Genomic DNA, 24,171 nt, shown 5'->3' on the forward strand with positions numbered 1-24,171 from the left:
AATGCATATTACTACAGGTGACAAAATAGCAATTATGATGTGCATATAACTTATTGGAGAAATATGAAAGACTACAAGATTTTTCCCATTTTGTTAAGCACTGTAAAAAATGAGAACTGCTCAGTATGCAATGAATTATGACAGTTAACTACTTTTGACTTAACATCAGACTTTCAAATTTGTTTTTTTGCATGTCAAATTATATTCAGATGGCACAACAACAGATCAGTAAAATAAATCTTATTTAAATAATTTTGATGCATTATACTAGTTATAGAACCACACAAAAAAGTGTAGAAGTTCTATAGATACACTTACCTTTTTTGTGTGAATTAAAGGACACTGAAGTCATAAAGAAAACTTTGCTCTTTAAATATTTACATCTCAAGACATCTAAAAGCATCACTACCTGCTAAACTGGGATACTGTACCTACGCAACATATCATGTTATCAAGCATGTTTTATTCTAGAGTCACAGATAAGGTTGTCATAGGGATGAAGAGAACCAAGATCTTTCACAAGAATTAAACTAAAACTAAAGATCAACTGCCAAAAAAAAAAAAGAATAAAACATTCTATTATGTATTTTCAGATTTTAAGGAAATAATGAGAATTGTAACTTACCAGGATTATGATGAGTCACAGATTCTCCATTTTGAAATACATCTCCAGCCACACTCATTCTACCAGGATTGAAAGGTCCTACACCAGTCTTGGTCTGTGAAGTTAAAGATGGGGTGTATGTTTGCATATTAACACCAAAATTACTTGACTGCAGTCCGTTAGAAACATCTCCCAAGTTGGCATTCTGCAGTGATGTTACATGTGTAATCATTAAGTTCATGTCACGCCCTTCAGTATTTTCTAAATGACCATCACTCACAGAGCTCATAGCACGTGTTTCTAATGTGGTAACATTAGCAATCTGAATTTCAGAGTCTGGTTCTGTGGTTATACCACTACCACCTATTCCTGAATTTACCTTACTTCTTGAAAAACTGGAAGCTGAGAAATCCATATCGTTGGTTCTATTTTTACACTCTGGAAGTCTTCGCTCATTAAAACTGGAAGCATTCTTCTCTTGTCCTTGATTTGTTTCAATATCTTCTTCATCATCAATAATAATAGTTTCACTTATGCTCCCCTTTTGTGAATTTAAGTCTTTTGGAGGAGGAAGCATTTTGCAATCTTCCCCTTGAAGTTCATCATTTTTGGATGATGTAAACGCAGTGTTCCTTTGTTCTGTTATCAGTGATGTAGAATTTTGAGGAGGTTGTATAGGTTCAATAAAAACTACATCATCATCATCTTCTATAGGCGAGTTTTGGAATTTACTAGGTCTAGAAACTAAAGAACTAGGTGGACCTCCAAATGTATTTCCTACATTTGCAAGGCCAGCTGCCATGGCGGTATTCCCTAGTAGACCAGGAGTATGTTCAGACAGTTCTAATCCTCCCAGAGAACTTGTGTCCATTCCAGATCTGCTGTTTGAGGAAAAACAAAACAAGACAAAACATACCCAGCTTCAGAGTAAGATATAACTTTCCAGTAACGGTTAAAAAAAAAAAAATACAAAAAAAAAAAAAAACTACAGCATTAATAGTTTCAGCTTTTACTTTGTTTTCTTCCTATATGGAATCACACAAATGAAAAAAAAAGTTTATCTTAAGATACTCTTCGGAGTATCTTAACTTTCTAATCCTGTACTAGCAAGAGATACTGCCATTCCTAAGATTTTGCACTAATAGCTACACACTGTTATGTTTAACAGAAAATGCGCACACACGTCAGAAACTGAGTTTTTGTTGGTATTTATTATAAAATCTTCATTTCTCGGTCCCTCTCTTGAGGGACTCCTTCCACCCACACATACACACAGTGATCCCGTAACACTGTTTTTGCTAGACTGCAAAAACAAGATCAAGATCTAGACAAGCAGAAAGAAAATTTAAATTCCTATTAAATTTCATTGCTATTAGAAATGTTACAAAGTTACAACATTAACAGATTTATACAATAAAAGACTGAAGCCAGATCAACACAAAACAAGTGCCTAGCCAATAAAAAGAAAAAAAAAAAAAAGCAGAAGCAAAATCATTTTGCATATTAACAACTTTGAAAATCAACTGATGTTTCCCCACCACCATACACCCAAGCTCCTTACATGGCCTCAGCGTAAGGGGCAGAAAATGAAAAGAGATATGGAACTGCTGCACACAATGAGAATAGACACATTACTGAGGGTGCACAGCAACTACTCCTTTCTAGCCACTATCAGAGGTGGCTCATCTGAGGTCCTAACTTACTACCTCAAGTTCCACTGCAGCTTTCAACAGCTTTTATCTCCTTTCTCTCTAACAGCAAGCAATGTTTCTTCAGGCTCCCTCCCAAAGCTACTTTGCTCATGGGTTTCTGTTTGCATGTAGGGATCGTTCAGTCTGGGGAATCTCCTGTTTATAATTGTCTATTTTACCATGAATTCAAAACTGATAAAAGGCAGCCTGGATATTTAATTTCTGTACCTGTAACTCCAACTAAGTGTTAAAAGAATTAAAATCTCTGTAAAAAACATGTGTATACCAAAGTGATCTTGATATATATGAGAAACACAAAAATAACATGACAGAGCATGTCTGAGAGTATACACTAATGCATGATATCACTGAGCTTTTGTGAGAAGCTAGACGTAGCTTTCCATGATTTTTTTTTTATAAATCCTTTATATACAGCATATAGAGGAAGTTGAAATATCCCACTCATCAATACTTACCCATCCAGAAATCCACTGCAATCTCTTTACCTTAATAAGTTGCTCCAAGACCTTTTATTTCCTTTCTTGTGAGGAACCTGCACTTCTTGTATCAACTTGCTGCCTTCTGCAAAAGCAGTTTTCTGAAATAGGGTTGAAACAAATATTAGATACCTCAAACAGTTTCTGCATCTCAGACCTCTTGTAGTGAGCTCTGATTCATTGATGAACTCTGTTCATTAAGCTGAATTTGCAGTTTAAGTTCAAACCTGACTTTTAGCACTGTTGTTCTATGCCAGTAGAGAATGTTAGTCTAGACAAATATTGCCATGAGCAAAGCAGCAACAGGACTGTTTATTCTACATTTTCTAATCTATGGCACTACATTTCCAGAATCTTTTGTTTGATGCTTTATAGGTACATGAAAAAAGTACGTCTCTTAAGAAACAGACAGACATGGCTCCAATTACATAATCAAACACTGGAATTAAAAAGTGTATCTGTAAAAGAACATAAAAAGAAATAAATGGTTCAAGTAAACCAAGCTATTGACAAAAGAACTGATAAGTTTCTTTGCTTTTTATGGTGTCAACCTTCCCAGTGCCTGTAGCAGAATATACAACATTAAAATTCAGACATGGCAAAGGGAAAATTACAGAATGCATACTGCAAATCAATCTTACAATGCAATACAAACCCTACATTGCTAATCATTTTCAAATTGTATATACGCACTGCAGTAATACTGAGCACAAGTTCAGGCATCCATAGCTTATATTAACACATATGCCCATTTACAAGGGACTGAAAATGTTCATAGCTCAAGTCTGAATTTATTCCTCAGGTTTTGCAACAGTCATTAGGTTTACCAAGCTTGGCAGCATTTTTACAATGCAGTATCAACTTAGTATACTGTTTGAGAACTGCCCTTAAAATCCCCAGAAAGCAAAGAGGCCTGAGGGAACAAAGCACAAAAATTCTTCTAAGCATGTACAGCATTATTCAAGCCCTCGTGTCCATTAACTGAAGCTGGCAAAGCAGAATCCAAACAGCAAAGCTGTGAACCAGATTAATCCTAGAAGAGCGGCAACCACCTTTTAATTCCTTCATATGTTAGCCTTACAGCCAAATGCCATTATGTAAGAGCATCTGAACTGTAATAAAGGTAACATTCAATTGCAATGAAGAGTTTTCTTACAAAGAAAAATTATCAATGCAGTTGGCTTGTACCTCCCTGGAAATCCGTCAGTTACACTGAAGATTAATTTAATCCAATATTCTCTTTTACCTATCATTTTTTTCCCTCTAGGGCTGAATAATTCAAAAGTTAGATTTCCCTACATCTAAGCTTTTGCTGAAAAGCATGTATTCAGTTCATTGACTCTTTAAGTTTCCCAGTTTTATTTCATATATTTTCTTTCTCAACAAGGAGAAAAGCCTATCAAGCATATAAAGCTTTCAATAAAGTTTTACATATACCTGAACAGATGGGAGCAAAGAGGAAATGAGAATATGCCAAGACAACACCTCAGGTCTGACTCAAACCTTTGCTATTCCAGTAAATAGCAAAGTAAAGACGCTCAGTAAAAAGGTAGAATTGCACATAATATACCGCAAAGGTAAGCCCACGTATTATAACATAGCCTGAAAGGTATCTTTTTGCCTAAACATACTTGTTTTTTCCACACAGGCTCTTTAAAGGGTTTTGTGACCTGTACTATTACGTATGACATAAAAGAAAGAAAAACTTATGAGCTTAATCGTTTGTGGACAGTAATACCTGCATGTATTTCCTCACAAATATCAGCTTCTAACTCTGCAAGACTCAGGAAAAAAAATCAAAAAAAGTTTTAAAAAACTTGGAAAGTGAGATAGCTAGTGCTCTAAAAATGCCAATATTGAGGAGAAACTCAGAGACTACACAGGCAATGTTGTGGTCAATTATTTCTAAATGAAAAATACCAAAAAAGTAATATTCTACCAGGTGAGAAGTATAGGCTTAGAATGGGAAAATAGGAAAAACTCCACACTCTGTAACTTGTTAAGCATCTCCCACTGCTACCATAGAAGCATGATTGCTAAAAACCTCTAAGATTCATTCGAGTGATGACTGGATGAACTGTTAAGACTCTATAGAGAAGGATAAAAAATAAAAACAAAAAAAATAAGTAACAGAGAGCCTGGTGAGGCCTAGTCTGCAGGCAGTGTGCGGTCAATTCTGCTGTGCCATGAGCTCAAGGCTTCGTGGCAGTGCACAGGCACCACGACTATAGCTGGATAGGAACGTGGGCATTACCAACATACACCAGCCCTTCCTGAGCCAGGCTTTGCATGTCCTCCTTTTAAATTAGGTTACATCACTCACATATAGAAGTGTTCATGCTGAAATAAATTACAATCCCATGGCTACATTCAAGACTTAATTGCTGAAGAAATAAAAGGCAAAATTTGGGCATTTCTTCAGAAAGAAGTGACAGATACGACAGCTTTTAAGACAGCCAGCCAGGCAATGCTTCATAAGCCAAGTCTTAATTCCACAGTTGAATAATAAAATAGTTTTAAATTTATTAGAAATTGAAGAATTTTTGGAATGGGAGGAGGGTATACCTAAAAGTGATTAACTAACCAAAATCTGGAGTTTAAAAGCCTTTACTGGGTGGCATTGATAACAGCTGGGATGCAGGTGACAGGTACGGAAGAACACAGCCATGGTTATGCAGCCCTCGATCAAAGTCAGAGCAATCAAAATTAATCGCTGAAACCCCACCAAACCAACATCAAAGCACTTGAAACAGACACCCAAACCAAGACCAGCATGTGCAAGTGCTTCCATATAGAAGGCTAGAAGCCTAGAAAGGTAAAAGAGGAAGTTTTTCCTTTCTAGGCTTCTAAACATTGTAAAGGAAAAGAGAGCACATAACTAAGAGATCTTCAACACTGAATGGATGAATCAAATCCTAGGGGTAGCGCTATACCAGGGTACAAACACCACAGGAACAACAACAGAATGACTCATTTGCCCCCACGAAGGAATACTACTTTCTGTTAGGAAAACCACAGGATCTTAACTAAATTATTTACCTCAACAGGTGCTGTGCTAACATTTACATTCTACACCCAAAATAGAAGAAACAGTGTATTAATGCCATAATATCAATCACTTCCACTTGACGGCATGTGTGAGATAAGAGGCACAAGAAAGACTGCAAAAGCCAGACGTGAAGTGAACGGAAAAATTCAAGCACTGTTGTGTAGACTATGGGAAAAGGGCAGACAAAAACCAGAAATGGGGATGCAATGCTGCCAACTGCAACCAGCTAGGAGACCAACAAAAGGAAAAACAACACGTGGTAATTCTGAGCCATGCAACATGGTCAAGATGCAATTATCGGAACAGCACATTTAAACTCCCAAGGGAATGAAAAAATAATGTTACTTCACTGCTCGTCTTCAAAATGAAGAACAACCTAGAGTATGAGGAACCCAGTAGAGGGAAATGAAATGGAGCAGCTAGAAGAACAAAAAGCTTTTTGACAGCATGAAGGCTATTTAAGAACTCACCATATTAAGCATACAATCAATCTAAAATGACCCCCAAAACCATAAGGACTACTACCAAAAAGTCCCTGAGATAAGAAGATGCTGTAGTTGTACTAGGGGGAAGTCTCACACAATTGTCCAATTCGTTACCTTGTGCTAGGCATGGCTTAAGACAAGCCACTGAGCTATGTCAGAGCAAAGGTTTGCCTAACACACCTCTTCTTGTACAACAGTACAGTTTTCCAAAACAGGAAGAGTACCCAAGAAACCTGAACCACAGCAGAAAACACAGAATAAGGTGTTAGCACTGATGTTCATGAAGGAAAAGATCAGGGAAGACCACATCAAAGCTCTCTTTCTAGGGGTCAAGTCAGACGAAAGACATCCTATCAAAGTGCTACCAGAAGAGACTTTCAGAACAAATCACTAGGGCCGCATGACATTCACTTACGACTTCCAAAGACAGTCGGCAATTTTGTATTTATGTATCTGCAAGCAATTACTTAAACAGAAGGTGATAATTACCCAGATAATTACAGATTACAATCCTATATCCATCACTAGACAGATTGATGGAAACTACGGCTGAATAAATACACTAAGGAAAAAATATAATGAAGGGGAAAAGAATTAACAGGGATTTTGCGAGAGGAAGTTAACATCTCACAGGACTACTGTAGAGGTCTTCTGCAGGGTTCACATGCTCATTGACCAAGCCTAATTAAACCAGTATACAGCACTCAAGATTTCCAAAGACATTCAAACATTTCTCACTGAAGACTGCAGTAGAAATTATCCATAATTAGATTCAAGATAGGGTCCTCACAAGGATTTGCAATTATTTGAAGAGAAAGAAGTATTATGTATCACTTGCTGTTATCTCAATAAAGAGGAGTTATTAATGGGATCCCAATATAAAATAATACAGGTCAACATTCATAAATCAACCATAAGAGATGGAGACTACCACAGGGACGTTTTCCTAATTGTGCAAAATTATTCACAGGATCTGAAAGCAGAAGAGTATCACAGTGCTGAACGATCAGACAGTGTGATAGGCAAAATTCACTTGTGATAAAAATATGACAGTGAACAGGGAGAAAAGGGTAACACCACACAGTGATTCCTCTGAATTAGAAGTCAAAGATCCATTCCTTCAAACCAAATCTACTCAACCACCAATGACCAAAGAGGAAAAACCAAGTATGTTCAGACTTTCTAAACAAAGAATCAACAATACAGATATCTGTATTGAGATATCTGTCGCTGTAAGGAAGATGCTGGTGAACTATGGTTGGGGGTGGGAGGTTTTTGTTGTTGTTTTTGTTTTGTTTTTTAATTATGAGATTTTCAGGTCACCCCTTTTCAGAGAAATAGAAAAACAGGTGAGATGCTGAAGAGTTTATACTAAAGAAGAGTTTTCTCTTTGGAAGACACAAACAAAGGAAGATAACTCAGGAAAAAAAAAAAATTAAAAAAACATGGAGAAGATCGAGAGCTACACCCAGTGTCTCATAACACACAAACAAAAAGACACCCTGTGAAATAATTATATAGATTTAATAATCTGTTGTGCAGGAAACATTTTTTTCCCCTCAACTGTGAGAACTGCCATCATATAATGATGGAGGCCAGAAGCGCAACCAGTTAAAATAAGGATTGGGCAAAGCTGGAAATAAATACACTGATGACCATCAAACACAGTAGTTGAAAGACAACTACAGAAGTACTTAGCCAGGCAGATACTGAAAATCAGGAGAACTCACCTGCAGAAAAACTGTGCTGTAACTGCCAAGTTTCTATCCCTAGACATTGCTGCTGTTAACCAGATTACCAAACTGTCTACTACCCTAGTACAGTAATTACTTTAACCTAGTAGAGGAGCAATTCATTATTAGATCATCATTATTAGATGTACAGGAGATGTCACTAGCCCTCATGGAAGTCTTAACCACTTATCCACATCTGAATTTTGACCTGTGGCTGTTAGGTTGACTTCAGTTTGAATGGAGGGGGAATAAAAAAAAAAAAAAAAAAAAAAAAAAAATCAATATTTAAGCAAAATAAGGAGCTACAAGACTAATCTGAACACATCTCAACGCTCTGTGACACTGTATGGTTCTACTGATTAATTCCTCACCTTGGTGCTTGTTTGACCATAACTTCATTTGAATTCCTCAACTCAACTACTTCCTGGAGTTCATACCCTTCCTTCCAACCACAACACCACAGAAATTCATTTTTCATTACCACTTGACTTTTTGTAAGTCTAATTATCAAAACCTCAGCCTGTTGTGAGGACTGACTGCATACAGCTACGAGGAAGCTGTTTCACTAGCTTAGCAGGATGCTCTAACTTCTTGCTGTAACTCAGGACCACTACATCCCCTACACAAACAGGTGCAACCTACACCCCATGGTACAAACTATCATCTGACCAAGTGTGTGCCAACAATCACCCCCAAAACAAAGTAAAAATCATTTCTAAGTGGCTGTTTTACTCAGCAACCAAGATAGTCTGGCCCAACTATACCCAGACAGGAAGACTGAAAGCGCTAGAAGAGCAGCAATAATCCAATATACTTTAAAGGGTTGCAATTTAAACCAGCTGTAGGCTAAATCTGAATGCTGCTACTGCAGACCCGTCTCAATTTATGCAGTGAATAAAATACAGCGTGTATGGACAGCCAGCTACCTATGTGAGCAGAAACCCGCATTGGGTAGGGTTGAAGGGCCCTTCTGAGTCATCGGATATAGAGCTCCGTTACCGCAGACGACCACAATAAGATCATTTCTGTGGAACAGCCTTACTATAAACATTCAGCACTTTTGTGTTTTCTTCTTACATCCTTCCTGAGGGCTATCTAGCCAACAGTCCTAGCATATTAAGCAAAGATATGCCTCATACACAGTGGCCCTGAGTTACTGTCAACTTTTACAGGTTTGACCTTACCAAAAACTGTAACATTACTGAAGGTCCACAGGCTCATTTCATGATGCTACCACACTCATAACCAGACAAAAGCTGATCCGGCTAACAAAGACTTTCCTCCTAAAGTCCTTTCCAGCCACATCAGTTCCCAAAAACAAATTCTCTGCACACCACCACTAGCAGCTGTGCCAGACTGTAACAAGGTTGGTCAAGGCCACTTCAGCGGATAGGATAGGGAGAGGAAATTGAAAGCCACAACTGCATGACTCTGACAGCAAACACATCCCATACTGAGTGAAACACGCTTGCTCCGAAATGCACATGCCATTTGACAATTAAGTGAGTGAATACTAAATTAAAACATGTGTATCTACTGATAGCAATCAGTAGGGTACTGGAAATCTGTAAGTAAGCCTAACATACTACGCCGAGGCCACAATGACAACTATTTAATTAGTCAACCAGCTTCACACACAAATCAGGCTACTGAGTTCAACATACTTGCGTACTTAGAGCTAAAATAAAGTGCAAATATACCTAACACCAAAGCAAAACAAGGTCTTTCTTAAAATATTATTCAAGTTGGTTATAAAGATTAACCAAGAGTCCGAACAACATGTTACAGTAACCCATCAATGTGTTCACGTTGCAGTTTCTCAACCACAGGTAAGAATTTTCAGGGACAGGATACTCAGTTTTGACAGATTGTATTTACAAGCCTACAGTCCAAGTATCATCATTACAAAAGCCTAAGATCTCATTTCTTCAGCCTAAAGATGGTATTTCAGAAGAATTTATTTTCCAGTAGGTTTAGAGCTGCCTCAAGTTCCATTTTTTCTTACAGATCTGAAAATTTGAGGGAAACTTACTGAAATTCATTATATAACATCCAAAATGTGTTTGTTACACGTTTCAAAAAATTGAGGAGAAAAGCATATGCATGCGGAGACCTGCATTCCAGCAGAGACAGCAACTAAAAACAGTAAGATGGCAAGAGTTATGCAGTGAAAGAAACATTTTGAAGCAGCTGAATCAGTAAGTTGTTTTTCTTCAGAGGAGAAAGTATTTAAACACAAACTAAAGCTTACTGAGAAGTGACAGGTAGGGACATGCAAACTTCAGTACCTCCTGAATATCTTAACTGTACTGCAGCCATCAACGTCAAGTGTGAATGCTGATATCTGGTTTCCATCTGACACTTCCAGGAACATCTGAATACCTTTATTTAACACAGCCTCTTCCCTTGGTCTTACTAATCAACCAGTGCTGAGAATTGCTCCCTCGTATGGATGAACAGCATCAAAATTCTGGATCAATCTCAAACTTGATCCTATTCAACATCAATCTTGAATGGAAGAGTATCCACACCAAGCACCTTGCATTTTCAATATTACTCACAGGGGAATAAGCAGCACTTGGCATAGCTATTCATGGCAAATCAAAATCATACTGTTGACAGTGTAGAAGTTTTAGGACAGCCATACTGACACGTATCCCACACACACTCAACATATTTCATACCTGTTTAATCCTGAAAAGGTGCTGATCAGCAAGAACCCAGTACTGCTTCTAGCCTTAAAAGCCATGATGTGTAATGTGGCAGACAAATTCTCTCTCTCTACTAAAGCAGCAACATGTTACTTGAGGATATATGTTGTTATAAATGGAATAGAAAGGTGAAACAAGACAAAGAACCCAAGGACCCACAAAAGGAGGTATGTCTAAATGCTTATCTGTTACATCGAAATACGTATCTCTTTCCAAGAAAGTAACACTAGACCACAGCAACAGACTTGAAAGCTGACCTAAGTCAAAGGGAACGTTACAGTAACAGAAGAGAAACACTAAAGATATGGAAATAGCAAAAGGACAAGCACAGTGCACACACGAAAGAAGAGTAGAAGTGTACCATGTCAACTGACACAAATTAATTTTAAAAGTACACATAATCTAGTTGGGTAAAATACATACTCAATGCCTAGATCAGAAACAGACCTCAGATTAATAAAATTATTTAGATGCCTAGACTAGGACATGGAATATAGGCTACTGATTACTAAGGATCAGTGGGTCACAGCACTCATTTCAAAACCAAGCCTCACACTTGCTCCACAGGTACCAATAAAGATGATTAATCCAGATTTTAAATCTGTCATGTCCCTGTATTTTACTAGCATTCAAAAAAATAAATTGAGTTGGTAACACACAAAGTGTATAATCCCTTTAACACACCATTTAATTATTACAGGTTTGAGGAAGCAGAGTGGGAAGTACTTGGGTAACATTATGTAATATTCGGGTAACAGAGTCGTTACAGCAAATGCTACAGATTTAAATGTAATACAGATACTAATGAGAAAAGGCTACAAGTAATAATCTATTTCAATATATTTCATACAAAGTATAGTCTCCCTCCAGCCTCTTCTTCCTTAGGGTGAGCAAACCAAGTGATTTCAGACACTCCTCATACGTCTTGTCCTCCAGACCCTTCATCATCTTTGTAGCCCTCCTTTGGGCGCTCTCTAGTAGTTTTAGGTCCTTCTTACACTGTGGTGCCCAAAACCGTACATAGTACTTGAGGTGAGGCTCGAGTAGAGACTGCTCTCATCCCCCAATCCGTATATATAGCTAGGGCTGCTCCTTCCTAGGTGCAGAGTCTGGCTCTTGCTCCTGTTTAAACTTCCTATTGTTGGTGATTGCCCAGCCCTCTAATTTGTCGAGATCTCTCTGCAAGGCCTCTCTACCCTTGAGGGAATCAACAGCTCCTCCCAGTTTAGTGTTGTCCACAAACTTGCTTAGTATGCACTCGAGTCCCGCATCCAAGTCATTTATAGAAACACTGAAGTCGGCCAAGTTCGTAACATTAAAAAGAATTGGGGGTACAATCAGTCATGTATAAACCACTGAAATCTGAAAAAACAACCAGGGACGGGAAACAGGAAAAGAAATCTCAGCTGTGGAAGGGTGAGATCTAGTAGATTACTGTATCCTGTAGAACTACGCGTTCAGAAACAGACCGATTTAATAGAGCAATGTTAATTCTCATAACAAGTTAACCTTCCCTGTATTTTTTTTAATTTAGTACATTTAAGGTGATTTTAATAAGTTTTTAAACCATGCTTCACACATTTACGTTATCGATTTTATCTTACCAGCATCATTTTTTGTTATAAAAAAAAAATTAATGTCCAATATAACTTACTATAAAGCCCTGCTTATCAGTTGAGAGCATTTTTTGTCTCTAAATGATATCGGACTTCGCTTAAACGCTTCAAGTTTAATAGAATCATAGAACAGCAGATTTCAAAAGGAGATGATGGATATCACCTTTGCAAATTCACTCCAGCTCAGAAGGGTGTCAAATTAGAAACAAGACGCACATCTGAAGTTAAGTCAGGTTTTGAGGGTTATATCCAACGTAGTCCGGAGTATCTACAGAGATTTCCCAACCTGTCTGGACACTCTCTTCTAGTGCTGTCATCTTAGCTATTCACAACTTCCTGGTTGCAGCCTGTACCCATTACCGGCCATCCTACCAGCGTGTATCTAGCTTCATCTTTACACTTTCCCACTAGCTATCTGCAGACAGTTACATGTCCCTCTAGCCTTCTCTTCTTACGGCTCAATACACCCCATCCCTCTTGGCCCCCGTTTGTTACATGCTCCAACTCCAAGCACATCCCGGTGGCCCTCTGCTGGACTCAGCTCAATATCTCACTACCTTTATCATACTACAGTCAACCCCAAACTTGACCGAACACTCTAGATGTCGTCTCAAGTATCAAACCGCGTGGAACAATCATGATCCTCAACCTGCTGGCTATAGCCTTGCTTCATTCAGCCCAATATGCTGTTTTTGTTCATCCCTGCCAGAGCACATTACTCATGTTCAACTTAGTGTCCATCATGATTCCCAGCTCCTTCTCTGCAAGCTGCTTCCTCTTAGTTTTTCTTTTTTTTCCCTTTTTATAATTATTTTAAAACTAGCATGCAATCTACACTTATATATGTATTGCCCATGATACAAATAACTCTGGACAGGTAACTGATAAACATCATATCTTATGGCACGCCCAGTTTTTCAGAGCCTAGGCTCACAAACATTTTTACTACAGCTTTTAAAATCCATTTTTATTTTTGTATGTGCTCAGGATGAAAAAGTGCCATTCAATATAGCTTATAAATGAAAAAGAAGTTTACAGATAACCTATTTTCCTCTTGTCTTTAGCAAAAAGATCAACTAGCAATCTTGAACAGATTTTTTTCATCTGAGAAATACCCAAGTTCAATTAATAACCTACTGTTTTGTGGCTGGGTATGGACAAGCCTCTTCAACACATTACCTTCAATGATTAGCATTCAACGTATCTAAGCAATTCAGAAAAAGGAAAAACTGAATTTGAGGTTATATGAATACTACACTAAATATAGCAAAGAAACCCACTATGGACAAAGCGCCAATTAAGCCAGTGTTTCAAAAGAAAGAAAATCTTAACATTATGCAAGATTAAAAAAGAAACAGGAGGAAAAAAAGTAGTTCAAGTTTGATGCAGAGGTAAGGTTGATTGGAAATGGGATCCAAGGCAAGAATGGATATGGTGAGCATGGCTAGCATGGTAAGTTTTTCACAGCTGCACTCCCTGACTGCTTGTAAATAACATTATGCAGTCAAGACTCCAGTATATTGGGCACAAAAATTCAACTGGTTTTAAGAAGTTGAATGTAGCCTTATTTTTAACAACAACAAAATGCATACTATATTTGCCATGGTTGCTGTTCCACAACAAAGAAACATATCCAGAACAGGACAAGAAACACATCCAGATTAGGACAGGACTGCTGTGATCTTGGCTTCCAACTCCTCTCTCCCACTTTCTCGCCTTCTTGCTCTTGTACTAGGTAATCACAGGTCCCAGCAGTCAGTCACTTACGGGGACTAAAGCGATAGAAAGCTGGAAAACTCAAAACAGAACGAAACCCAATAACTGCACAGCTCCCCTTCAGAAGAAACTTCACTGTGAGCTGAACTGATTCCCCAGAAGAGACAGAAAAGGCCGCTGTTGGTAGAACTGAAGAGGACAACAGCCCTAAATTTGGGTGGCTTACACAGTCATGCAAACAAGCAATATATGTCTATTTGAATGAACCCAATTAAAAAATAATAAAATACTGGTTCTAAACCAGTATTTTGTCTTTTGAGTCCAAACCTGTAACTTGAATAAAGACCTGCAGAAAGTATATTCAAAGTCTCATATAAAAAAAAAAAAAAAAAAAAAAAAAAAAAAAAAAAAAAAAAAAAACTTTGCTAATGGAGAGCTTTACAAGTCCTCTTTAAACTTTTGCCTAAGCAGGATAAAGCGGTGCCTCTATCAGTTATTCCAACTCTCCGTTATCCTAGATGCTGAAAGGCTACCTACCCAGTGTTCCCCGAGTTTGTGTTGCTTAGCCAATAACCAGCCCTCAGGAATGGGGGCTTTAACACAGAGGGCAGAAAAAGCACCCAATTATCTCATACGCTCTTGGGTGCGCAGTCTGGCTCAGACCAGGATTAAGTCACACCCTAACCTATCCTCTCCTAACTGAGAAAAAGACTGAATTTCTAAAATCTGTTAATACAAAGCGTATCTTCCACTCCTCCCTAAGTCATTCTTGTAGGTCTTCTCCGAACTCTCCAATTCTTTTTAATTATTAAAAAATGCTGGACTTCACTCAGATCATAATTGCAGTCCTACACACAATATTAGGCAGACCATCTCAGTGTTTCTATTTGTTAATTCTTTGGAAAGAAGTGTACATAGTGCTAGCCAAACACAGTGATAATGGCAATAATTTCAAAATATATCCAACATTTGCATCTGATAAATTAAAAAAAAATAAAAATCAAAAAACACCTTTGTTGTACTCTCCATTTTCTGTCATTTCCAAATAGCATTTTGTCTTTTTTGTATGTATTGCAGGGAACCTCTTACCTGGACTTTCTAGATAACATTTGGCTTCTTTAATGAAGAACTATCTACCAGAATAAAACGTTACCTTCTGTATTAAATAAATAAATAAATAAATAAATAGAACTAACCACCGTGAACACAGATGTATCGGCTAATAATTCAGGAGATGTCTGATAAATTCTTCCGCCTTAATAGCAGCTCATATACAGGCTGACATATCAATTCTTGGTGAAATAAAATTGTGCCATGGTTTCAGGTATCACAGAACACTCTAGGTCTTCCTTCCCTAGCTACAAAAGAAAAGGAAGGAAAAAAGACACTGATACCACACCCATATATTACAGCTCATATCACGGGTTCCTAGGAGCCAAAGTTACAGACCCCGTTATGCCAGCCACTGTACAAACACAGAATAGGAATGTCTGTTCAAAGAGCAAACAACCTAAACATAAGGGACAACAGATGGAGAGAGACAAAAAAGAGAATCCAAGGAAAGAGCACCACCATAAACAACAGTTTGAATTAGCTCTTGTTCCAAGGATGGAGCGTTTGGGTCCCAGGGTAATGGGAAAGGTGCTGGCTTGTTTTTTTTTAGTAGGCTTTGTTTGTTGAAGTTTGCTTCCTCTGCATTACTAGATTGCACCTGCTTTAAATGATGCACACAGGGAACCTCCCTGAGCATGAGGAGCATCACAGGAGAATGGACAAAGGTGTTCAACTGCCCCTGGTGTCACTGTCTGGAAAGCCCTTAAAAAAAAATCTCTTTAACAACAAAAAATATACATATAATACTGGTAATACTTTTCACAGCTAACCCCCAACTTTAAATTAAAGGCTGGTAACCTGTTACTTTTACATCCATAAACTGTAAGGTGCAAAAAGATCCGACAGTCAAAGCCAAGGACTACGGAATCGCTCTTGAGGATTCTGAATCTAGATCGACAGATCGGGATCATTTTTACTCAAACTGTAAGAAAAAGTGTTACTATAAGATACAGGAGATCAAAAACGAGGTATGAGATGTGTTAATGGATCATATAACTAAATAAATAACCATTTACGTGTTTATTAGCAATTAAGATAGAGCACATTATCTGTTCGAAGAACAGTGTGCTCTGGGTCTAAAACAATAGCTAGATCACAGGCTTAAACCAGAGGTCCCGTGACAACACAGCCCACAAGTGACAGACAGCCCAGAGAGCTTTCCTTCTGGGGAGGAAGGATTGGCTTTGCGATAGCAGCCCGAGCTAAAGGTCAAACATCCACAAAGGGATGTCAGCGGCACACACCGCGATACAGCGGGTAGGAAAAGCAGCAAGTCTGGAAGAGAGAGATTGGAAAACCCTCCACAGAGAGATGACAGCTGACTTCGTGAATGAGATTAGCGAGATAACTTTTAGAGGAATTGGGTGTTGTACTAGGGGCAAACACCGAACCGGAGAGGTCTTACAGAGATGCAAAGAAAAGGAACTCAGAAAGAAGAAAGATCTTCACTGAGTCTAAATTTTATTTTATTTTTTGGGGGGTGGGCATACTTGCTTCACGAGTGGACTTTTGTCTAGAGCAAAAGTCCAAAAACAAAACAGGTCCATATTTCTAGTGACCGAGGCCCAATGGGATTAAATCAGAAAATCTTGTGTATATTGCTATTATATGGATTGTACCCAATTTGACTTTCTTCTTCCAATGCTATAACAACAAAAGAAATGAGGAAACTATAGAAAGCTGAATGAGCTCTTCCATAACGCCACTGTTCTCTCTCCAGTAGAGGACAATGACCTACTATATTGCCACCCCCCAAGAGTTAGATTGGTGAGATACAGTGCAAATATCTGATCAGTTATCATCAAGTAATCATCAATATCTAATTAGTTCTCCAATTAATTAACAGCTCATGTAAACAAGTGAGTATCAGTATTTTACACCCTTTCCAAAAAGGTGGAATTAAGATGACTTCCTGCTCAGCACTTGTCAGTAAGTGTTAAAGCTAACAGTTCAGGGCTATGTTTCGATAGCTTTGTACAGTATGAGGTACACAAATTTAGGCATTATGCATTTTAGGAGCGACAATAACCCAAACAAAAGGATTCTGATAATTCTTCTAGGAGTTAAAAGATAGAGTTTATGAACCTTAACACGGTTAACTACAGACTGCCTAATTCATTTATTTATTTTAGGTAAAGCATTAACATTTTATGTGTTAAGTATTCCAGAGATCCAGAACTATCCATTCTGCCCAACAGCAATGCATGCTTATGTAATCTCATCTCAGAAAAAGCTTAAAATCCACGATCCTCTTGTGTTACTGATGCTCAGTGTGGTTGGGGAGAGCACCAGTTATGTCCAAGTGCGTATCAAGACTCTACTCCATCTACTCTATTCAAAGAGTTGAGCACTTGCCTCTGAGTCCCCCACCCCAGCACTGATCCCAACACCCCCATCAGATTATGCTCCCGTGGCCAACAGCAGCAGTGGAAAATGAAGTTATGGTGAAAGGTTGCTCCAAAAAGCTTGGAGGAAGATGGAGTGCTCATGCATTAGCAGACACAGAAAGCATTAACGCCCTTCAGACAGTAATTGCAAAAACACGCTGGTGGCAACCATGTCACCAGAGGCTCCCGTTTGACCACAACACTGAATAATCTCTGTTCATTTTGAGTTCATTGTCTGTATTATAACCACTGACTGAAATAACAACTGTTTTCTTACTCTAGTGTGCTATCAGAACAGAACTTGAATCACTGACGTGCCCGATTCATGAAATACTTCAGGGGAAGACTTCCTGAATGGACAGGAATGGGTTATGACCTAACCCATCCGTAAAAGACAGGCACCAACCCCTACACAACTGCTGATGTTCTCATCCAGACAGATGTGCAATCTTTTTTTGTGTGCGTGTATCAATCTTACCAGAGTCCAGTGGCATAGAATTACACAGAACAATTATGGCTTTTGTCTTAAAATTGATGATTTCTGGAAACTTAGGAAAGACAGAAGTCTTAAACTGCCAAAACAACGTAAGCACAAATACGTGGAGTTTCAAGCCAAGCAGCCCACGTGGTTAGTTAACTAAGGGGACATGCCAGGGAACTTCATTTCAGAAGTCTCACACTTCTCTCTTCTATCCAAAAATTTTCTCACAAGTACCAAACACTGACAAGGTCACTAATCCTGCTCCAAAATGAAGAACTTTAATACTAGCAACTAAATTGAGTAGATCGTTTTACCAGGGTCTGCAGTAATACAACAAAGGGTAATTGTTTTAACCTAAAGCAGGTTAGATTAGACACAAGGAAGAAATTCTTCACTATGAGGGTGAAACCTCACCCAAACCATCCTGTGATTCACATACCAAGTTAACGCCTACTGCCAGCCATATCCTCCAGCAGCACGTAGGGTAAGCTGCAAGTATGGAAGAAAAGTTTCTTCTGAACTCTACCCTCTCAGAAACCCAGTTATTTTCCTGAAGCACTCACCCTGTAAGATTAAATCATAGAAACAAAGTTCAAAGAAGTTGAAAAAAGCGCTTCTAACTGCAGAGATAAACCCAACAGTTTCAGCAGACAACAACATTCCTACTGCATACAGGGTTTTAACAACCTCATGAGACAATCATTCGTTACCTTCAACTTCTCAGAAGGGATAGCTTACTTCTCAAGTTCCCAAACTTTCAATCTCAATCTCTTTCTACAGATAGGTAGAGTTTATTATTATTTGTGATGTACATGCCTCCTAGAATAACAAAACAGTTCTCCATGAACAATGGATTTTCCATCAGTAATAATACTTTATATAAATTATTCACAGAACTCCTCATTTTGCTTTTGTTGCTGAGTGTACTGACTAGTTGTGAACTCCAATACACACAGATGGAACTTCAGTAATACTTTACTTACTCCTTGAAACAAAAACGAAAGCTCCTGTAACAGTTCAAGGCTGTTCATGGTGTTGCTGGACAAAAACACAAAGAAAGCCAGCAAAAGTCTCTGAGTTTGTATCAGCTTTGGTCCCACATCCCTCTGCATACTTGAACAAGCTCCACAGAAGACAGTAAACTTGCTTTCATTATTTCACTGGCATTTGTACATTCTTGCCAATGCAAATCCCTCTTAGCATATTATTTCAGAGTAAGCAAGAGTAGAATGGAATTATATTTAGGGTCCAAGAGGGTCAGTAACAATCCACAGCAAATTTAGTAGATACTCTAATTAAGACAGTCTGTTATTAAATTCAAAAAATAAGTGATTTGGTCTAACTATGTCTCATCATCACCTTCATTTCACAAATTATGGCTGAGGAGCCTGGAGTGCTCATGCAGCCGCAGGCACTGAATACACTCCCATCACACAACAGCCTGGCCTATCCATGCCATAGGACACACTGCTTTCCTCCAGCCTCCTAACAGAGAGAAGTCTGTACCACCACCACCACAGTTGGTGGAGAACAATGTGCCATCTAGTAGGATGCTTTCGTGCAAGACGTTCGTGTAATTCACAAGCCAGATGGCAACTACTCATTGAGGTTTGCTGAATCTTCGCTATACAGCTGTTCTTGGCAGTGTTCTCATCTTTTCATAGGCAGCCACACAAAGCTGCAATATTTTTTTCATACCAGCTCCAGCACAAACCTTTTCCGCTCCCTTCCAACACAACAGTCTCCCTCCTTCCAAAGCATTACTTGCCTGGATCACTCTTAGAAGTTACTTTTTTAACATGAAGAAACATCAGAAAAAGCAGAACAGCTGTTAGACTGGAATGTATAACGAATCAGAAGTAAAATTAGATGGTAGCCTTCCTCCCAAGGCATGGTGAAAATGAAAGAGCTACAATTAAAATTATACAGTAGTAAGTCAAGGTTTAGAACAGACCGCTTTATTAATGACAACAAGCCATACAAACTCCTAAGAGTCTTTCACAAAGTTGTTAGTTTTAGAAGCTCAGAATGAATTCAGATCTCATGTCTTCCTCTTTAGCAGTGGCATTTCTGCAGAGAACCATGTATTCCTTCTACATGTACGCCATCAAAAGTACCAAAGTGGCAACCTATGTAAATCTGGGCAATCTACTACCTAGAATGGTAAGGGGAAAATAACAAGAAGACTTCAAGATACAAGCGGTGGAGAGGACCTGAATTCCTCCTGTGCCCAACTCAAGAACCTAGAGCACAAGACACACGCTCCCTTTTTGTTTTGTTCTCTGTGCTGCACGTTATCAACCAGACCTCCCAAGGCAAGGCTACGCTTTTTGCAGTGGCCTCTAGCGGCGAGAGCCTGCAGACAACAGTCGCATCCAAACTCATGAGCTCCTAAAACGTGCATCTGTACACGCCAGGTTACTTTCTCCTTCACTGTGCTACTTCGCAATTTCAGAATCACCGTTTTCCACAGTATACAGTAAAAAATGATATTAAAAGCATATAAACTAGAGTCAAATTACACTGATCTTACATAGAAGGTTTGGTAACGAGCCTCCCATTAGGTGGCCTATCACCCAGCAGAGAACACAGTCTGCTTTGAAAATCCCAGAGATACACCACCAAAACCGGTCATTATTAAGAAGCTGAGGGTTTTTTCCCTAGTGACCTTTAGATTTCTGGGGAAGGGGCAAAGCAGATGGTCCAGGAGCACTGCCAAGGCACACAAAACACCAAAAGCACCCAACGAAATCACCCAAGCAAATGCAGAGGCGTTAAGACCCAACCTGACCGCACAAAGACCAGACGCCGGCGCACGCTCCGCAAACTGCTGGCTTATCGCAAAACCTCCCGTACCTCTCCTTATCTTCGAGACGCGCAGCACGCGGGCTTGGAGGAAGAGGAAGCAAATAAAGATGGCCAAAGGCGCCTCGTTACGGATTCCCATTCTCGCTTTGAGACTCTAGAGGGCACCCGAAATATGCCCTCCCCCTCCCTCCGGAGCCGGGTAAGGCGAGCGGCGGCAGCAGCCCGTCGTCTGCTTGCCGGAGTTGGTATTGCAGGAGCGATGTCTGCAGCAGCAGCAGCGCCCACCCCGAGGAGGAGCCGCCTCACAGCCATTACCGGGGCTTCGCCCCAGGGCAGCAGCTGCTGGACCCAGGAATTTCCCCACCCCAGCCCCTTCCTTTTTACCCCCGGAGGAGAAGGAAGGAAGGAAGGAAGGAGGAAGGAAGAAGGAAGGAAGGAAGAAAGGAAGGAAGGAAGGGGGGGGGGGTCAAGCCCTCGGTGAGCAGGTCTAGCCGATAGATACATAAATAGCACTCACAATGGAGCTCCCTCTCCTCCTCGCTCTCTTGCCAAGGCTGCACCAAACCGGGCTGGAGCCTAAGGGAAAGACACGGGGTTAACACGGGGCACCGAGCAGCGCCCCCAGGCAGCGTCTCCTCAGCCCGAGCAGGGCAGCAGGTTATCTCCCGCATCCCTTTCGACCCCAAACCCAACACACCGAGCCACAGAGGGGACGGGGGACGGGGGGGGGACCCTTCCTACACCCCCCACCCCTGCGAGCCGGGCCCCACCCGGGGCTCAGCAGCGGCGGGGGCTCCCCGGGGCGAGCGTGGGGACGAGAAATCAGCCCCCAGGAGCCGATAACTTGGCCGAGGCGGCCCCGAAGCGGCCCCCCGAGGTGTGTGTGGGGTGGTCCGGGACCGGGGGGGGTCCTACAACCCCACGGGGGTTTGCCCCCGGTGCGGGCTCTGCCCCCCTGCAGTCGGCCGGCAGCACCGCCGCCTCCTGTCCGCCATTAGAGGGACCCAGCCGAACAATACGGGAGGAGCCGCGCCGGGCACGGGGGAGGGAGGCACCCGGGGGGGCTGGGGGGGAAGGAAATTTGGGGAGGGGGCTGCAGCGGTGGCGGTGGTGAGGGAGGGAGGGAGGGGGGCACGGCAAGGCAGCGGGGCACACAACAGCCGGCGGCCACCGGGGGGAGGGAGTTAAAATAGGAGGCGCTAACCCAGACCCGGCCCTTCCCCCAAATACCCCCAAACCCCCCCCGACCCCACAGCGCTGCCCCCGGGCTCCCCCCGCCGCCCGCCCCCGGGCTGGACCCGCGGGGCTCCCCCCCCTCCTCCCGCCGCCGCCGCCGCCGCCGCCACCCCGGGAGCGGTGGCACCGACGACGCCACCGCGGGGCACTTGGCCCGGGGAAGCTGCGAGGCACGGCGGCGGCGGAGCCCCCCCCAGCCCTCACCCAGCCCCCCGGGGCTCAGTGGGCACCCCAAAACCCACAGCACCCCCCACACCTCAACCCGCACGCACTCTGCGCTACTCCTCCGGCGTCTCAACTCTAACTCGGTCCAGTCCCGGGCTCAGCGCAGCTGCTAACGGAGGGGAGGAGGAACCGGGCCGAGCCCGCCTCTTCCACCCCGGCATTGGCTCGCCCCGAGGGCGGGCGTTGGCGCTGGGAGAGCGGAGTGGGCGGCGGGGCCGCCCGTCAGGGCTGCCCGCAGCCGGTTGCCCCCGCGGGCTGCCAATCTTTGCCGCTGGCCGTGCCTCGAGTGCTTCCCACTCCGCTCCATCAGGCTTCAGGAGCCCGACTCGGTGCTCACCGGCCGGGCTGAGCCGCCCCCCCTTCCCCCTCCTTATCGCCCTTCCCCGCCGCCGTCTGACAGCGGCACCTCGCACAAGTTGGCCGCCCCTTCCCACACCCGTCCCCGCCTTGCGCCCGCTCCCTGCGGGCTCCACAGCCCCCGGGCACGGGCTCAGCTTCCCCGTGAAAAGGGGGGGATTTTGGGGGGCTGGCGGGGCTCGCCTCCTGCCTCCCCCAACCCATCCCCAAGAAGATACCGCCCCCCGGTGGTGCTGCGAGCCCGGGGCCAGCTCCATGAGTGGAGGAGGGACGGAGAGTGGATAATGGGAGCTGCTCCCCTAGGGGACAGCCAGGTTGTGCCCGAAGCCCCGGGGAAGGAACCTGCCCCCGGGCAGCCGCAGCCTTGCCCCACCGAGCAGCGCCGCCCCGGCTGCGGGCACCCTCCTGCCCCGTGGGGGAGGGAGCCGTGTCAGCAGCCGACATGGCTCCTGGAGGAGCTGCTGCTGCTGGTCGTGGTGGTGGTGGTGGTGGTGGTGGTGGTGGTAGCAGTGGTGGCGTCCTCCATTTTGTCGGCAGCCGCTGCGGGGAGCTGGGGACCAATTCAAACCAAGGGGAGGCGCAGCGGGGCGTCCATTTGAGGCGCCCCTGCACGGCTCCCGGAGGGAAAAGGAGCCCGGGGGCCCCCCTCCGTGGGGTGGGGAGGAGAGCTCCGGGGCTAGCGACGGCAGCCGGGCGCCCGGAGCCAAGCCGCCCGCCCGCCCTCTGCCAAAATGGAGGCTGCGCACTTCCCCTGCGCGCCGCCGTGCCCCCTATCCGGCCATGGCACCCACGCCCGCTTGGTCGAGGACCTGGCGAGCCGGCCCCGCTCTGCCCCATCCCTTCGTCCTCCCCTTGCCCAGAAGGAGGAGGAAGAAGGAGCGAGCACCCACCCTCGTCCTCGCCAGCCCGGATCGATGGGCGGCGCGGTGTTGTCCCCCGGAGAGAGCCTCCCGCGGGGCTGAGGGGACGGGTTCAAGCTGCCGGCGCCATTTCCATGGCGGAGCCGGGGCCTCCCGCGCGGCCGGCCCGGGCAACCGGCGGAGGAGCGAGCCCACCGACGGCGCTCCAAGTCGCCGAAGGGCGTGCTTCTCCCTCGCCACCCTTGGTGTGCTCGGTTAATAATTTTCATGTGTGGGAGAGACGAGAAATGTTCTATCTTCTATTGTCACAACAATACATCTAATTCCTTCCCAACCGTCCCACCCGGAGACACATACTGAAGTCAACAGCTCAAGCCAAAGGCTTGCCCAATGCTGTTACTGTAAGTTGTTGACAGGAATTAATGAATTTTCACACCATCCTACCTCTCTGATGAAATTTGGAGGGCTGCTTGGTGTTGGAGTGACAGTTACCTGAGGGCTAGTGGCAGCTTGTGCCACCATTGCTCATTCCTTGATGAAGGAGGTGAGATGATGGTGGGACATGCCAAGGAGAGTTATTGCCACTCATTTTGAAGGTCTCT

The 24,171-nt window shown here is 42.7% G+C and overlaps 1 protein-coding gene across 17 annotated transcripts in view; it reads right to left on the reverse strand.

Moving 5' to 3' along the window:
* Positions 1-23,732, reverse strand: part of ZMYM2 (zinc finger MYM-type containing 2) — an 89,384-nt gene extending 65,652 nt beyond the window's left edge. The window contains exons 1-5 of one of the 17 annotated variants that reach the window (XM_072032700.1): positions 22,400-22,731; positions 21,409-21,467; positions 20,940-20,972; positions 2,802-2,893; positions 626-1,482 (exon numbers count right to left, since the gene is read on the reverse strand). In XM_072032700.1, the coding sequence (XP_071888801.1) occupies positions 626-1,475 (850 nt within the window). In that variant the 5' untranslated portion in view covers positions 1,476-1,482; positions 2,802-2,893; positions 20,940-20,972; positions 21,409-21,467; positions 22,400-22,731. Of the gene's footprint in view, positions 1-625; positions 1,486-2,771; positions 2,894-20,939; positions 20,973-21,408; positions 21,468-21,588; positions 21,937-22,383; positions 22,736-23,599 lie in introns of those variants that run through there. The other 16 variants (XM_072032699.1, XM_072032698.1, XM_005014598.5 and 13 more) reach the window with 16 other exon arrangements.
* Between the last annotated feature and the right edge of the window lie 439 nt (positions 23,733-24,171).

Source organism: Anas platyrhynchos, chromosome 1 (assembly GCF_047663525.1).
Source record: "Anas platyrhynchos isolate ZD024472 breed Pekin duck chromosome 1, IASCAAS_PekinDuck_T2T, whole genome shotgun sequence".
Lineage (NCBI taxonomy): Eukaryota > Metazoa > Chordata > Aves > Anseriformes > Anatidae > Anas > Anas platyrhynchos.